The following is a 15,713-nucleotide window of genomic DNA, read 5'->3' on the forward strand; positions in this document are numbered from 1 at the left end:
ATTCATTTCAAATGGTCTAGAATACCAGAGCAGGGATGTGATGCTGAGGCTTTATAAGGCACTGATGAGGCCACACCTTAAGTATTGTGAACAGTTTTGGGCCCCCTGTCTTAGAAAAGATCTGCTGGCATTGGAGAGGGTCCAGAGGAGGTTCACAAGGATGATTCCGGGAATGAAAGGGTTATCATACGAGGAACATTTGATGGCTCTGGGTCTGTACTCACTGGAATTCAGAAGGGTGAGGGGGGATCTCATTGAAACCTTTCAAATGTTGAAAGGCCTAGACAGAGTAGATGTACAAAGCATGGGAGAGTCTAGGACAAGAGGGCACAGCCCCAGGATAGAGGGGTGCCCTTTCAAACAGAGTTGCAGTGAAATTTCTTTAGCCAAAAGGTGGTGAATTTGTGGAATTTGTTGCCACATGCAGCTGTGGAGGCCAGGTCATTGGGTGTATTTAAGGCAGAGATTGATAGGTTCTGGATTGGACACGGCATGAAAGGTTACGGAGAGAAGGCTGAGAACTGGGGTTGAGGAGGAGAAAAAAAGATCAGCCATGGTTGAATGACGGAGCAGACTCGATGGGCCAGATGGCCTAATTCTGCTCCAATGTCTTACGATCAATGTGGAGGAAGTACCGTCTGGGGAAGCAGGATAGGGAGGCTGTTCAGGGGGAAGGGTCGTTCTTCAAATCTTCTACAGATAAGGGTTCCTTTGGTCCTCTGCTGGATTCTTTGCATTGCATTCAGGGTTCCCTGCAAAGGATATTGCCTAACAATTGCCAGCAGGGGGAATGGGTGGGGATGGGGAGAGAGAGGGGCGGTGGTTAGCATATTCATGCCTCATTGTTGAGCGAGGGGATCAGTGGACACGATCTTCCCTATATATAGATTGTGAATGATTTGAATGCACAGGAAATTGAAGTGAGGCCATAGACACTGTGTGTGTTAGTCAGACTGCTCGACTGGGAGTGTTGCTGTAGATGGTATGTTGAGTACAGGTGCAAGGAGCAGACTGGATGTCAAGTGTGAACAGGTACCGTATCCTGGGTGGCTGTCTGTGCCAAGTGGAGTTGTGAAGCTGGGTACTTGTTGGACGCTGAATCGTACTTAGTGGGTATGCTGTTCCCAGGCCTACCCATCGCACCCACAGGGTGGTGCAGTTGACATGTGCCCTAGTGGAGCACCTTGTCTCACTGGTGAGTAAGGGGGCTGTTACAAAGGTGATAGCCTTTCTCAGCATGGTGTGGCTAGACTGTCCCAGGAACCGATTTCAATGATTTGAGATTACCTGCTTACAGAGGAAGGTGGCATTTGTATTGTTATTGGTCAAGAATGCTGACGGGTCGGCTAATATCACTTACCCGGTTGATCACACTGAGTGTCAGTGAATAAGATTAAGTTGGGAACCAGCTCATTAGCTATTCCACTCCAGGGTGGGACTGCTGGACTACTGTAGTATACTGGGAGGTGTCTACTGGGTTTACAGTACTCTTGTGTTTTATGTGTAACCTAGTTGGGAGTTTGTGAGAGTCATACCAGTCTGAGGTTTGGATCATGACGTTCGCAACTTTCGATAGGGTGTATCTTATTCAGATTGTCGAAATTCATTTCCTTTATGTTGGGTTGCTGCCTGGCGTCTGGTTTCAAATATCCCGGGTATATCGAGAACATGTGTGGGAGGTTCTGTCTCTCTTCTTTTGTTTAAGGCAAGTGGTGCGCATAGCCATTGGGAAGGCATGTTCTGTGCATGCTTTTAGCTAATTATGTTTGTTGAATGTAGATTTGTTGAATACCCAACTTTGTAGTGTCTGTAACTTGGGGAACATGAATGTTTGGTCAAATTTTTACTGTTTCTAACGGTATGGCCAAACTAGAAGCCTTGGATAAATAGTTCAGTGTGTGTTTCCAATGCAAGGGCTAAGTCTTCACCTTTGGAGACCAACAGGAGCCCAAGAGATGCCACTATGACGTACATAGAGTTATCAAGGTGGCAAAAGAGCAACGCAGGACAAATTCAACAATCAACTTCCCAGCTCCTTTCTTCATCCCTCACCCTCCAGGTTTCACCTGTCACCCGGTGTTTCTCTCTCCCCTCACCCACCTTTCAAATCTACTCCTCAGCACAAGTGCACTGCAGATGCTGTGGTCAAATCAAGACGTACAAAAAAGCCGGATGAACTCAGCAGGTCGGGCAGCATCCGTTGAAAGAAGCAGTCAACGTTACAGGTCAAGACCCTTCATCAGGACTGATGAGTTCATCCAGCTTTTTTGTACGTCTAACTCTACTCCTCAGCTTTTTTCTCCAGTCCTGCCGAAGGGTTTCGGCCTGAAATGTCGACTGTATTGTTTTCCTAGATGCTGAGCTCCTCTAGCATTTTGTGTGCATTACACAGGGACAAAATCCAGTCACAACTTGGCGACAATGACACACAAAGTGTCTGGCAAGGACTGCACATCATCGCAGACTTCACGAGTACAGCCAACATCATCACTGCCTTGCTCCCAGACGAGCTAAACGTTTTCTTATGCTTGATTCGAGGTTGATAGGACTGAACCCCTGAGGAGAGCCAATCCCAAGCTGAGGTATGTAGAACATTCCAACGTGTCAACAGCTGTCAGGCAGTGGGGCTGGACGGCATCCCAGAGCATGTCCTCAAATTGTGTGCTGAACAGTTGGCTGGTGTGTTTACGGACAGTTTGTAATCTCTCTTTCTCCCCCAGTGTGTAGTGCCCTCCTATTTCAAACTGTCGACCACTGTCCCTGCTTTGAGAGGCTGGTTAAAGACTATATCTGCAGCCTGGACCCCTTACAATCCAGCCTACCGATGATGCCATAGCCGCAGCACTACACACAGTCCTCACTCACCTAGAGGAGAGGGATGCGTACTTTAGAAGGCTGTCCCTGGACCACAGTTCAGCACTCAACACCATAATTCCCTTCAGACTTGACAGGAAGCTCAGAGACCTCAGCCTGCACCCTGCCTTGTGCAGCTGGATCCTAGACTTGTGTTCTAAGCCCCTCCTCTACTCTCTTTACACCCATGATTGTACTGCCACACACAGAGCTCCAAATTGCTGATTAATCCACAGATGAGACAACATTGATCAGCCTTATTTCTAGCGGTGATGAGACAGCCTACAGAGGAGAGGTTAAAGCCCTGACACAGTGGTGCCAAGATAACAACCTCTCCCTCAATGTTCAAACAACAAATGAACTGATTATGGATTACAGGAGGAAGAGAGACAGGTTCGCCCCAATCAACATCAACGTGTCTGCAGTTGAGAGGGTGAGCAGTTTCAAGTTCCTTGGTATACACATCACCAAAGGTCTCACATGCTGGCTTTGTGGCAAAACAGTAGAACAGCATCTCTTCCACCTCAGGAACTGAAGAAGATCGGCATTGGCCCCCAAGTCCTCAAGACCTTCTACAGGGACATCATTGAGAGCACCCTGTCTGGCTGTGTCACCGCCCGGTATGGGAACTGCACCGACCTTGATCACTGGGCACTGCAGTGAGCGGTACGGACAGCCCAGTGCATCTGTGGATGTGAACATCCTTCCACTGAGGACATTTACAGCAGCAGGTGTAGGAAGAAAGCCTGGAAGATCATCGGGGAAACCAGTCACCCCAACCATAAACAGTTTCAGCTGCTTCCGTCCAGGAGACAGTACCACAGCATTAAAGCCAGGACCAACAGACTATGGGACAGCTTCTTTTTACAAGCCATTAGACTTTTAAATTCACATGTCTGTACATTGCAAGAGTCATAATGCAAATATTTTTTACTCTCTCATGTTGTGGGACAGATGTGTGATTTAAACAAACTCAATTCAATTATAATTCAATAAATGATTAATATATCCATTTGCCAAGAGTGCTTTCCATCTGACTTGCTTGGTCCGTGAATCTGATGCAATGACATACCACACACCCATGTGTCTATCTTAAATATCCCTCATATATCTACCTCCACCAGCACATTCCACGTAACCACCTCTTGATCCACGGCCATCTGAAGGCTCTCTCAGATGGTCTCAATGGCCCTTTTCTTTGTCCTCCACAATGCCAAAGAGAAAGTAGGCTCCACACAGAGAGCAGCCAGCAAAATCTCCAGGGCTCACATTGTGCCCTCACCCCCGTCTTTGGCACTGTTGTCCTGGTAATTGGCTTTCTTACGCTCAAACGGAACTGTCAGTTCTACCATGATGACTTGCTACCAGGCTTCTGACAGAATGACTATGTGAGGCCTCAGGAATGATGATGTGATGAACTAGAATATAAAAGCACGGATCTAACGTGCAGGCCTCTTTTTTAAGGCATTGGACAGACCACACTAGGAGTATTGTGAGCAATTTTCGGGCCATATCTAAGAAAAGATGTGTTAGCATTGGAGGGGGTCTGAAGAAGGTTCACGTGAATGAACTCAGAAATTAGAAGGCTAATGTGCAAGTAATGTTTGATCACTCAGGGTCTGTACTTGCAGGAATTCAGATGAATGAGGGGGATCACATTGAAAACTATCCAATATTCAAAGGCCTAGACAGAGTGAATATGTGGAAGATATTTCCTATAGTGGGGGAGTCTAGGACCAGAGGACACAGGTAGAGTGAATGTGGAGACGATGTTTCCTATAGTGGGGGAGTCTAGGACCAGAGGGCACAGGTAGAGTGAATGTGGAGAGGATGTTTCCTGTACTGAGGGAGTCTAGGACCAGAGGACACAGATAGAGTGAATGTGGAGAGGATGTTTCCTATAGTGGGGGAGTCTAGGACCAGAGGGCACAGGTAGAGTGAATGTGGAGAGGATGTTTCCTGTAGTGAGGGAGTCTAGGACCAGAGGACACAGATAGAGTGAATGTGGAGAGGATGTTTCCTATAGTGGGGGAGTCTAGGACCAGAGGACACAGATGAGTGGATGTGGAGAGGATGTTTCCTATAGTGGGGGAGTCTAGGACCAGAGGACACAGATGAGTGGATGTGGAGAGGATGTTTCCTATAGCGGGGGAGTCTAGGACCAGAGGGCACAGGTAGAGTGAATGTAGGGAGGATGTTTCCTATAGTGGGGGAGTCTAGGACCAGAAGGCACAGGTAGAGTGAATGTGGAGAGGATGTTTCCTATAGTGGGGGAGTCTAGGACCAGAGGACACAGATGAGTGGATGTGGAGAGGATGTTTCCTATAGTGGGGGAGTCTAGGACCAGAAGGCACAGGTAGAGTGAATGTGGAGAGGATGTTTCCTATAGTGGGGGAGTCTAGGACCAGAGGACACAGATGAGTGGATGTGGAGAGGATGTTTCCTATAGCGGGGGAGTCTAGGACCAGAGGGCACAGATAGAGTGGATGTGGAGAGGATGTTTCCTATGGTGGGAGAGTCTAGGACCAGAAGGCACAGGTAGAGTGAATGTGGAGAGGATGTTTCCTATAGTGGGGGAGTCTAGGACCAGAAGGCACAGGTAGAGTGAATGTGGAGAGGATGTTTCCTATAGTGGGGGAGTCTAGGACCAGAAGGCACAGGTAGAGTGAATGTGGAGAGGATGTTTCCTATAGTGGGGAGTCTAGGACCAGAAAGCACAGCCTCAGAATAGAAGGACACCCCTTTAGCACAGAGATGAGGAGGAATTCATTGTTAGGGACGGCTTTGGAGGCAAGTCATTGAAACAGAGAAATCCTACGGCCCACAAAGTTGTGCCGAACATGTCCCTACCTTAGAAATTACTAGGCTTACCCATAGCCCTCTATTTTTCTAAGCTTCATGTACCTATCCAAAAGTCTCTTAAAAGACCCTATTGAATCCGCTTCCACCACCATTGCCGGCAACCCATTCCACGCACTCACTGCTCTCTGAGTAAAAAACTTACCCCTGACATCTCCTCTGTACCTATTCCCCAGCACCTTAAACCTGTGTCCTTTTGTGGCAACCATTTCAGCCCTGGGAAAAAGCCTCTGTCTATCCACACAATTGATGCCTCTCATCATCTTGTACAGCTCTACAAAGTCACCTCTCATCTTCCACTTACTAACTCATCCCTCCACTTCCTCATCCAGGTCATTTAAAATCATGAAGAGTAAGGATCCCAAAACAAATCCCTGAGGCACCCCAGTGGTGACCAACCCCCATGCAGAATATGACTTGTCCACAACCACTCTTTGCCTTCTGTGGGCAAGTCAGTTCTGGATCCACAAAGCAATGTCCCCTTGGATCCCATGCCTCCTTACTTTCTCAATAAGCTTTGCATGGGGTACCTTATCAAATGCCTTGCTGAAATCCATATACACTACATCTACTGCTCTTCCTTCATCAACGTGTTTAGTCATATCCTCAAAAAATTCAATCAGGCTCCTAAGGCACGACCTGCCCTTGACAAAGCCAAGCTGACTATTCCTAATCATATTATACCTCTCCAAATGTTCATAAATCCTGCCTGTCAGGATCTTCTCCATCAACTTGCCAAGACTCACTGATCTATAATTTCCTGGCCTATCTCTACTCCCTTTCTTGAATAAAGGAACAACATCCACAACCCTCCAATCCTCAGGAACCTCTTCCGTCCCCATTGATGATGCAAAGATCATTGCCAGAGGCTCAGCAGTCTCCTCCCTCGCTTCCCACAGTAGACTGGGGTACATCTCAACCAGTCCCGGCAACTTATCCAACTTGATGCTTTCCAAAAGCTCCCGCACATCCTCTTTCTTAATATTTACATGCTGAAGTATTTCAGTATGCTGCAAGTCATCCCTACAATCACCAAGATCCTTTTCCATAGTGAATACTGAAGTGAAGTATTCATTAAGTACCTCTGCTATTTCCCTCGATTCCATACACACTTTCCCACTGTCACATTTGATAGGTCCTAATCTTTCATGTCTTATCCTCTTGCTCTTCACATTCTTGTAGAATGCCTGGGGTTTTCCTTAATCCTGCCCACCAAGCCCATCTCATGGCCCCTTCTGGCTCTCCTAATTTCCTTCTTAAGCTCCTTCCTATTAGCCTTATAATCTTCTAGATCTCTAACATTACCTAGCTCTCTGAACATTTATTAAGCTTTTCTTTTCTTCTTGACTAGATTTATTACAGCCTTTGTACACCACAGTTCCTGTACCCTACCATAACTTACCTGTCTCATTGGAATGTACCTATGCAGAACTCCACACAAATATTCCCTGAACATTTGCCACACTTCTTCCATACTTTTCCCTGAGAACATCTGTTTCCAATTTCCTGCCTGATAGCTTCATAATTCCCTTTACTCCAGTTAAATGTTTTTCTAACTTGTCTCTTCTCATCTCTCTCCAATGCTATTGTAAAGGAGATAGAATTATGATCACTATCTCTAAAATGCTCTCCCACTGAGAGACCTGACACCTGACCAGGTTCATTTCCCAATACCAAATCAAGTACAGCCTCTCCTCTTGTCAGCTTATCTCCATATTGTGACAAGAAACCTTTCTGCACACACCTAACAAACTCCACCCCATCTAAACCCTTTGCTCTAGGGAGATGACAATTGATATTTGGAAAATTAAAATCTACCATCATGACAACTCTGTTATTATTACTCCTTTCCATTGGGCAGCCTATAACACCCAGTAAAGTTATTGACCCCTTCCTGTACCTAACCTCCACCCACAGAGACTCCGTACATAGTCCATCCATGGTGTCCACCTTTACTGCAGCTGTGACACTATCTCTGATCAACAGTTCCACACCCCACCTCTTTTGCCTCCCTCCCTGTCCTTTCTGAAACATCTAAAACCTGGCACTTGAAGTAACCACTCCTGTCCCTGAGCCATCCAAGTCTCTGTAATGGCCACCACATCATATCTCCAAGTACTGATCCACGCTCAAAGTTCATCTGCTTTGTTCACAACACTCCTTGCGTTAAAATACACACATCTCAAACCTTCGGTCTGAGCACGTCCCTTCTCTATCACCTGCCTATCCTCCCTCTCACACTGTCTACAAGCTTTCTCTATTTGTGAGCCAACCTCCTCTTCCCTAATCTCTTCAGTTTGGTTCCCATCCCCCAACAATTCCAGTTTAAACTCTCCCCAGTAGCCTTAGCAAACCTCCCCGCCAGGATATTGGTCCTCCTGGGATTCAAGTGCAACCCGTCCTTTTTGTACAAGTCACACTTGCCCCAAAAGAGGTCCCAATGATCCAGAAATCTGAATCCCTGCGCCCTGCTCCAATCCATCAGCCATACATTTATCCTCCACTCCCTCTGTTCCTAGACTCACTGTCATGTGACACAGGCAGTAATCCCGAGATTACTACCTTTGAGGTAGTAATCTCAACTTCCTTCCTAACTTCCTGTAGTATGCTTTCAGGACCTCTTCCCTTTTCCTACATGTTGGTACCAACATGTACCAAGACCTCTGGCTGTTCTCCCTCCCACCGCAGGATATCTTGGACGTGATCTGAAACATCCCAGACCCTGGCACCTGGGAGGCAAACTACCATCTGTGTTTCTTTCCTGCGTCCACAGAATCACCTGTCTGACCCCCCTAACTATAAACTCCCCTATCACTACTGCCTTCCTCTTCCTTTCCCTACCCTTCTGAGCCACAGGGCCAGACTCTGTGCCAGAGGCATGACCACTGTTGCTTCCCCCAGGTAGGCTGTCCCCCACATCAGTACTCAAGCAGGAGTACTTACTGCTATGGGGTACAGCCACTGGGGTACTCTCTAGTACCTGACTCTTCCCCTTCCCCCTCCTGACTGTGACCCACTTGTCTGTCTCCACCTGCCTATAGCTCCTCTCTATCACCTCCTCACCCTCCCTGACCAGACGAAGATCATCGATCTGCATCTCCAGTTCCCTAACGCGGTCTCTAAGGAGCTGCAGCTCAACGCACCTGGTGCAGATATGGCTTTCTGGAAGGCTGGGAGACTCCAGGACCTCCCACATCTGACACCGAGCACAGAAAACTGGCCTCACACACATGCTTCCTCCTTTCCGCAATTAACACTGGTAAACCTACCTTGCCTCGTCCCATCACCGCCTAAGCCCGTTGAGCCGAAGCCCCATCACTCTGCCTCCCTCTCGCTTTGCTGCCCGCCGGATATGGCGGTCTTTTGAAACCTTTCACACTCTCCTGGCTGGCGCCATGCACCTGCGCACTCAGGCCTCTCTTTTATCCCAAGCAGTAAAAATCAGTGAAATCAGCCATTCACTCGCAGCCTTCTTAACCAAATATATTCAGTATAATTACAGTTGTTATTGATGGATTCCTGATTAGTCAGGGTGCCAAAGGTTACGGGGAGAAGGCAGGAGAATGGGATTGAGAGGGATAATGCAACAAACATGAGTGAATGGCGGAGCAGACTCGATGGGCCAGATGTCCTAATTCTGATCCTATATCTTATGGTTTTATAGGAGGTGGACCTCTTCCGTTTCCCACTTCGCTGGGATTTGCTGGTCAAACTTACCACTGCCCCTCGCCATTTTCGTGCATCAGTTGGACCACATCTCCACTTTTGATCAATAGTTCCTCAGCATCTTGACCTTGTCCATCAGTGTGAGCCTTGTACCTTCCAGGGGACTGTGTCAAAAACAGATAATGCACAGTGCTATTACAATATAACACAAGGCAGTCCTTCCAAAATAATTAAACACACAAAACGGAAAAGGTCCCAGCATATATTAAGAAAGTTGAAATCCCCATAACAACAACTCTATTATTTTTACACATTTCCTTAATCTGGTACATATTTGTTCCTCAGTCCCCCGGTGACTGTAGCACCGTGTGATTGCACCCTTCCTACTCCTGAGTTCCAAATAAAGTCAGTGTGTGATCCTCCATTATGTTCAGCTGTGATATTGTCCTGACAATTAGTGCAATTCTGGCCACACCCCCCCCAACCCTTTACCTCCTGCTCTATCGTTACTAAAACTTTGAAAACCTGGTACATTAATCAGCCGTTCCTGACCCTCTCTCAACCAAGCTTCAGTAATGGCTATAACATCGTTGTTCTATGTACTGAGCCATGCTTTACAGATTTTCATGTGTTTCTCCAGCAGTTTGCTGTTTTGGTCTCAATTTCTGGTGAAACTCTCACCTCCCTGCTCTCCCACTAGAGGGCAGTAGAGTCTGGCATGTTCACATATCTACACCCAGCATTCTGAGTCAGCGATCTGAGCGTCCCTATCCAAGGTTGTGTCACTCCAAGTGGGATTTACTGGGATTTTAAAGGGTTAACATATTAGTAGTTTTTGATATCTCTGGGCCTGTACTCACTGGAGTTTAAAAGAATGAGGGAAGAATTCAATGAAACAAATTGAATAATGAAAGGCCTACAGTAGATAGCGAGCACACGCAGATGCTGTTTCCTATAGTGGGGGAGCCTAGAACCGGAAGGCACAGCTTCAGAATGCAAGGATGTTACTCAAAAACTTCTATAGATTTACTGTGGTGAGCATTCTGACAGGCTGCCTCACTGTCTGGTATGGAGGGGCCGAAAGAAGCTGTGGAAGGTTGTAAATCTTGTCAGCTCCATCTTGGGTACGAACCTACAAAGTACCCAGGACATCTTCAGGGAACGGTGTCTCAGAAAGGCAGTGTTCATTATAACCATATAACAATCACAGCACGGAAACAGGCCATCTCGGCCCTCCTAGTCCGTGCCGAACTCTTAATCTCACCTAGTCCCACCTACCTGCACTCAGCCCATAACCCTCCACTCCTTTCCTGTCCATATACCTATCCAATTTTACCTTAAATGACACAACTGAACTGGCCTCTACTACTTCTGCAGGAAGCTCATTCCACACAACTATCACTCTCTGAGTAAAGAAATACCCCCTCGTGTTTCCCTTAAACTTTTGCCCCCTAACTCTCACATCATGTCCTCTCGTTTGAATCTCCCCTACTCTCAATGGAAACAGCCTATTCACGTCAACCCTATCTATCCCTCTCAAAATTTTAAATACCTCGATCAAATCCCCCCTCAACCTTCTTCGCTCCAATGAATAGAGACCTAACTTGTTCAACCTTTCTCTGTAACTTAAGTGCTGAAACCCAGGTAACATCCTAGTAAGTCGTCTCTGCACTCTCTCTAATTTATTGATATCTTATTGATATTATGAAGGATCCCCAGCACCCAGGGCATGCCCTTTTCTCACTGTTACCATCAGGTAGGAGATACAGAAGCCTGAAGGCACACACTCAGCTATTCAGGAACAGCTTCTTCCCCTCTGCCATCCGATTCCTAAATGGACATTGAATCTTTGGATACTACCTCACTTTTTTTTTTATAAACACACAGTATTTCTATTTTTGCACTTTTTAAAATCTATTCAATATATGCAATTGATTTACTTGTTTATTTATTATTGTCTTATTTTATTTTTTTCTCTCTGCTAGATTATGTATTGCATTGAACTGCTGCTGCTAAGTTAACAAATTTCATGTCACATGCCAGTGATAATAAACCTGATTCTGATTTAGACCAGGAATGAGGCGGAATTTCTTTAGCCGCAGGGAGGTGAATGTGGAATTCATTGCCACAGGAGGCTGTGGAGGCCAAGTCATTGGGTGCATTTAAAGTGGAGAATGATAGTTTCTTGATTAGTCAGGGTGTCAAAGGTTATGGAGAGAAGGCAAGAGAATGGGGTTGAGAGGGATAATGAATCAGCCATGATGGAATGGTGGAGCAGACTTGATGAGCCCAATGGCCTAATTCTGCCCCGATGTTTTATAGTCTTATGATTCATGGATAAATATTAGTCTGGATTATAAAACTCACACTCACCCTGTTCCTCTTTTTTGAACAGCACTGTAAAAATTTTAACAAACTTCTCAAAGGGAGATGCAGAGAGGGGGTCATTTTAATTTAGAGCAGAGAACAGTTCAGCTTGATACAGGTTCTTTGCCCCACAGAGTTGTGGAGGAGGGAAGTGTCAGTCTGATCTTGAGTATTTTAAAAGGTATGCAGAACACCACGAGTCGAAGGACCTGCACTGTGCTGGTCAGCAGATCTCTGGTGTTCAGACGGGGTCTTTGAGGGAGCAGCAACTCACCAGTTGGCTTGCATCCTCCTCCTCTGTGTCGTTGTTGCTCGACCAACCCTCATTTCCCTCCGATCCTTCATAAAAACGGGATCTTCCAGGCCAATCTGCAGGGGGAAGACAGTTAATTCACTGTGCCTTCTGTCGTCCCGATCGCAACGTGAGACCTATTGTGGGAGGGGGTACAGAGTTACTTCTGAGGCCATGCAGAATTGAAGTCCTATCAAGAGAACTCTGATCTTACTGAAGTTTGGAAATAAAGCACTCCAGAAAGCGTGGAGCTGTTGGATTGTTGCCAATGCTAAATGAGTTATTACTTAGAGATACAGTGCAAAACAGGCCCTTCTGGCTCTATGAGCCATGCTATCAGCAACTCACCGATTGAACCCTGGCCTAATCACAGGGCAAGTTACAATGACCAATTAACCTACTAACTAATACATCATGGAATGTGGGAGGAAACTGAAGCACCCGCAGGAAACCCACAGGATCTCAGAGAGAACGTACAAAATCCGTACAGACGATGCCGGAATTGAACTCCCTGAACTACAATGGAGTCAAGCGAACCGCTACGCTACCAAGACCCCAGGACAGGACACCTTCTGTTCCTGCGTTACAACCGTCCCACACTATGGAGACAGTTAACCTGGATCCTTAAGGTAACTCATCCAAATCATGTCGTCAAGGAAACCGGACACACCATAAGATACAGGAGCTGAACTAGGCCATTTGACCTCTCTTCTGTACCACAGCTGATTTATTTTCTCTTTCAATCCTATTCTCCTGCCTTCTTCCTGTAACCTTTCACACCCTGACTAATCAAGGGCCTATCAAGCCCCACTTTAAATATATCCAGCTGTCTGTGCCAATGAATTCCATGGATTCATCACCCCAATGGTTAAAGAAATTCCTCATCATCTCCATTCTAAATGGATGTCCTCTATTCTTAGGCTGTGTCCGTTCTGTCTTGGTCTTTCAATATTCCATAGGTTTCAATGAGATTCCCCTGATTTTCCTGAACTCCAGCAAGTACAGGCCCAGAGCCATCAATTACTCCTGATACATTAACCCTTTCATTTCCAGGATGATTCTCATGCACTCACTCTGGACCCTCTCCAATGTCAGCACACTGTTTCTTGGATAAGAGGCCTGGAACTGCTCACAGTATTCCAAGTGGAGTCTGGCAACATCTTACAAAGCTTCAGCTACCCGACCTGCTGAGTTCCTCCAGCACTTTGAGTGTGTTGCTCTAGATTTCTAGAATCTGCTGAATCTCTTGTGTTGAACAATACATCCTTGCTCTTATATCTTGAAATGAAGGATAACATTGCATTTGCCTTCCCCAGCAATGACTCAAATTTAACATTAAATTGTGCAATGTGAACCTGTTCTTCATTGTGAAACAACTTTATACAGGGGGTAGAGTTTCTTAGTAAACTGCTTTCTGGGAACTGTGATGATTCGGCGAGATTTGCAGCGCCGAAATTCTCAGAGCAGTGTGGCTTCCTGTGCTAAATGTTGGATTCCTTCTGATAACCACAGGCAGGAAGCTCTGACTGCTGCACTCCTCAGGCCGATGGACGCAGTCGGTCAGCTGGCAACAGCTGCAGCTGCAAAGCTGACTCGATGCTGCAGCGTGGACACACATGCACAAGAGTGTGAAAGCTACAGATCGGGACTGGTTGGACATAGTGTTGTGTGTGCTAGATCTTACTGAGTTTTTAAATTTTATTTTATTGAGATACAGCACAGAGTAGGCTGGTTCAGACCTTTGAGCCATACCACCCAACAACCGATTTAACCCTAGCTGACAAGTTACACTGCAAACACGAGGAAATCTGCAGATGCTGGAAATTCAAGCAACGCACACAAAATGCTGGTGGAACGCAGCAGGCCAGGCAGCACCTATAGGAAGAAGCACTGTCGATGATTCGGGCTGAGACCCTTCGTCAGGACAATTTGCACTGACTAATTAACCTCCCAACTGGTACCTTTTTGGAATGTGGAAGAAATCAGAAGACCTGTAGGAAACCTACGCAGTCACGGGAAAAGTGAACAAAGTCCTTACAGACTTGGTAGGAATTGAACCTGGGTCACTGGCTCTGTAAAGTGCTGTGTGAACCTCTACACTATCGTGCCACCCCAGAGTGCACTATAGGTCATGTCTAACCAATCATAGAGCTTCTCAAGGAAGTAATCAGGAAGATTGATGAAGGAAAGACAATGTATGTTGTCTACGTGGGAGGCTGGTCGAGAAGGGTCAGTCACTCGGCATTCAGGATGAGATAGTCAATTGGATTAGACATTTTCTTTGTGGGAGAAGCCAGAGAGTGGTAGTAGAGGGTCGACACCCTGATTGGAGGCCTGACACTAGAGGTGAGCTGCAGGGATCAGTGCTGGGTCCATTGTTGCTTGTCATCTATATCAACAATCTGGATGTAAACTGGATCAGATTTGTGGACACCAAGATTGGGGATGTAGTGGACAGCGAGGAAGGCTATCAAAGCTTGCAGTGGGTTCTGAACCAGTTGAAAATGGGCTGAATGGTGGTAGATGGAATTTAATGTGGACCAGTGTGTGGTGCTGTACTTTGGGAGGACCAGCCAGGACAGTGAGAGGTAGGGCACTGAGGAGTGTGGTAGAACGGAGAGATCTGGTAATACCGATCCATAATTCCTTGAAAGAGGTGTCACAGGGATATAAAGAGAGCTTTAGGCATGTCGGCCTTCAGATATCTAAGTATGGAGTACAGGACTTGGGGTGTTACGTTGAAGTTGTCCGAGACATTGGTGGGGCCTAATTTGGAGTATTCTGTACAGTTCTGGTAACCTACCTGAAGGAAAGATATCAATAAGGTTGAAAGAGTGCACAGAAAATTTACAAAGAATTATAGGGAAAGGTTGAATAGGTTAGGACAGAGGTCGGCAACCTGCGGCTCTTTGATCTCTGTGATGCGGCTCCCCGTGGTTTGTTAGCTTTTGAAATGTAATTCGAAATTTGAAGATTATGGTGATCTTGTACTTTGCGGAGACACCGTTTCCTGGCACATCTGAACAATTAGCCACCGTTCCGACTAAGGGAGATAGCCTACGGGGGTTTGTGAGTACGTGTCTTTTGGAGCATCCGCGCCCATGGGGACGGGTTGAGGGAGGCTTTAAAGCAAGGCTGTTCGAATAAAGTTACCTTTGACTGCAGTCTTTATTTTAGCGCTGCGTGTAGCGCTACATCGCTACAACGTGTTTTTTATCGCTATTAATATACATCACAACTGCCAATGCCTGACACCCGCCAGTGCGCGCTTTCTTTTAATTCTTCGATCCAAGGTAGGCTACCTATGTAGTAACCTTCAACCCAACGTCTTTTTTTCGGAGTTCAAAATGTTTTTGTTGCATGCAGAAATGTAATTTCGTTTTCTCTGCAGGAGTTCATCAATTTCAAAAATGCAACACATTATAGTTTGTTTATACATAGCATAAAGGCAAAAAAAACCCGTTGTATGCAGTGTTATTTCGTTTTGTGGCTCCCAGTGTTTTCTTTTCTGTGGGAAATGGGTCCATATTGGCTCTTTTAGTGGTAAACGTTGCCGACCCCTGGGTTAGGACTTTATTCCCTGGAGTGTAGGAGAATGAGGGGAGGTTTGATAGAGGTATACTCGATTACGTGGGTATAGATAGGGTAAACGCATGCAATCTTTTTCTACCGATGT

The 15,713-nt window shown here is 46.2% G+C and overlaps 1 protein-coding gene across 1 annotated transcript in view; it reads right to left on the reverse strand.

Moving 5' to 3' along the window:
• Positions 1 to 15,713, reverse strand: part of mcf2a (MCF.2 cell line derived transforming sequence a) — a 197,629-nt gene that overhangs the window by 9,179 nt on the left and 172,737 nt on the right. Inside the window, exons 28-29 of the mRNA XM_059976685.1 lie at positions 12,020 to 12,114; positions 9,430 to 9,542 (exon numbers count right to left, since the gene is read on the reverse strand). Coding sequence (XP_059832668.1) covers positions 9,430 to 9,542; positions 12,020 to 12,114 — 208 coding nt within the window. The remainder of the gene's footprint in view (positions 1 to 9,429; positions 9,543 to 12,019; positions 12,115 to 15,713) is intronic.

The sequence above is a fragment of the Hypanus sabinus genome, chromosome 8, assembly GCF_030144855.1.
Source record: "Hypanus sabinus isolate sHypSab1 chromosome 8, sHypSab1.hap1, whole genome shotgun sequence".
In the NCBI taxonomy this organism is placed as follows: domain Eukaryota; kingdom Metazoa; phylum Chordata; class Chondrichthyes; order Myliobatiformes; family Dasyatidae; genus Hypanus; species Hypanus sabinus.